General features: G+C 37.5%; 1 protein-coding gene across 1 annotated transcript in view; it reads left to right on the top strand.

Annotated features, from left to right (window-relative positions):
* LOC107753516 (visual system homeobox 2) overlaps nucleotides 1-1,886 on the top strand; it is a 5,286-nt gene extending 3,400 nt beyond the window's left edge. The window contains exons 3-4 of the mRNA XM_016569669.1: nucleotides 421-816; nucleotides 1,615-1,886. Coding sequence (XP_016425155.1) covers nucleotides 421-816; nucleotides 1,615-1,749 — 531 coding nt within the window. The 3' untranslated portion in view covers nucleotides 1,750-1,886. The remainder of the gene's footprint in view (nucleotides 1-420; nucleotides 817-1,614) is intronic.

Raw genomic sequence — 1,886 nt, 5'->3', positions numbered from 1 at the left:
TAAAATTTGTTTTAGTAAAAATATATGAAATCTACTTTACAAGAACAATTGGAAAGAGGAAAAAACTATTTAGATTTTCTTAATGAATTTTGATTTTCCTAATGATTTTCTTAGTTATTTTTTTAATAATTTCTACAAAAAAAAAAAACTTTGAAAAAGAAAAATCTGCTTTAGAAGCAAAACTATAATAAGGAAAAAACTATTTAGATTTTCTTAATGAGTTTTGATTTTCCAAATGATTTTTTAAACAAGTCATTTTCATATTTTTTCCACTGACAATTCTTAAGATACGAAAAATCTACTTGAGAAGCAAACAGAATAACGAGACCAATATCAATACTAATACTGTGAAAATGTGCAGAATTTAATCTAACACACAATACAAAACAAAAACAGTATTTTTTCCCTTTGTTCCCATAGGTGTGGTTCCAAAACCGCAGGGCTAAAATGCGCAGACAGATGAAGCTCCAGAGCCAGGCAGGAGAGCAGTGCGGCCGGCGCGACAGTGACGACAGACAGGTAGATTCGTCCAGCAGAAGCACAGCTCCAGAGCTCCACAGCAGCAGCAGCCCAGGCTGGGACAGCAAACACCAGAAAGGAAGCCCCACTTGGTCCAAACCGTCCTCATCAGCTATCCACAGCCCCGTAAGCGACATGCATCAGCGGCCGAGAGATCAGGAGGGGTCAGAGGAGCCCAGTCCAGAGGACTTCCGCTGCTGTAGCATTGCCAAACTGAGGGCAAAGGCCAGGGACTATGAGGCAGAGATCCACAGCACTGTGGCCAAGGCCAGCAGAGAGAGGCAGATGAAGACACAGGTATCTGCCGCAGGCCTGGACAGAGACTGAAACAGATGCAGCCATTATACATTACCTCAGAATCACACAGAACACATTAGAAATCCCATTCAGTTTATTATTTATTATTATGCACAATTACACAAGCAATGAGGCTAAACAATGTGACTGAGAGCAGCGAAACACATTTCTTAAAACAATTTTTTTTGCTTCTTAGATTGTCACAATGTCATGTATTATCTGTGAAACCAATGGACCCTTTTCAAATTTCCGGGATTCTCAGAAGCAGAAGTCATCGTAGTTGGGTAAACTTCTCTAGGGGATGAACAGAAACTACAGCAAATGTTTTTTTGTGTGTGTTCCCATTTACCCTAATAGCAAAAAATAAAATAAAAATCATGATAGTGTTTCTATGGCTTAACATACAAGGGGAAAAAAACGAGACCGATTACTTTGCTCAGAAGAGAGAAAGATGTCAAATTTGCCGTCATTCCCTCAGCAGTTGTGTTAAAAACACCCAGCAGTGTTCATTTTTATGTAATTTAATGCCAGTCTAATATAACACAACCTATAGTGTAATACATGTTTTAAAAATAAAAAATATCTGTGGAAACACATCATCTCAATCTTTGAAAAGGGTCCATATCAACTCATAATAATACTTTTTTTTTATTATACAGACAAATGTGAAGTTAAATGTATTCTCTTTTCTTAATTTTAAATGTTTTCTTTAATTATTATAAGCAGCAATTTATATACAGCCTTTAAAACTAATTTGAAAACTTTTTTGAGGTTGCTTGCTTCGCTTTATGCCTACAGTGGACATTTCCAAAGCTAGTTTTCTCAAATGTTATTGGACTGACAGCTAGTGAACAAGAGGAGCTAAAAGAGGAAGCTCGTGGTGATCTCATCGATGGCCAGCTCCTCTATCAGCTATCCTGTTACCCTGCGTGAAAACACAGGATGTCTGCAAGCTGCCACAAGCCCTCCATAAACACAATAGGGACGGCTGAAAAATTACTGCCTTTTTTGACAAAGGTGCTTTTTAAAGATTGCAACACACTTTACATATGTACTTTTTTCCACAATAG

Source organism: Sinocyclocheilus rhinocerous, unplaced genomic scaffold (assembly GCF_001515625.1).
Source record: "Sinocyclocheilus rhinocerous isolate Xijiao unplaced genomic scaffold, SAMN03320098_v1.1 scaffold1303, whole genome shotgun sequence".
Lineage (NCBI taxonomy): Eukaryota > Metazoa > Chordata > Actinopteri > Cypriniformes > Cyprinidae > Sinocyclocheilus > Sinocyclocheilus rhinocerous.
The sequence above is the reverse complement of the archived record's forward strand: the minus strand, read 5'-3'. Positions and strand labels throughout refer to the sequence as shown.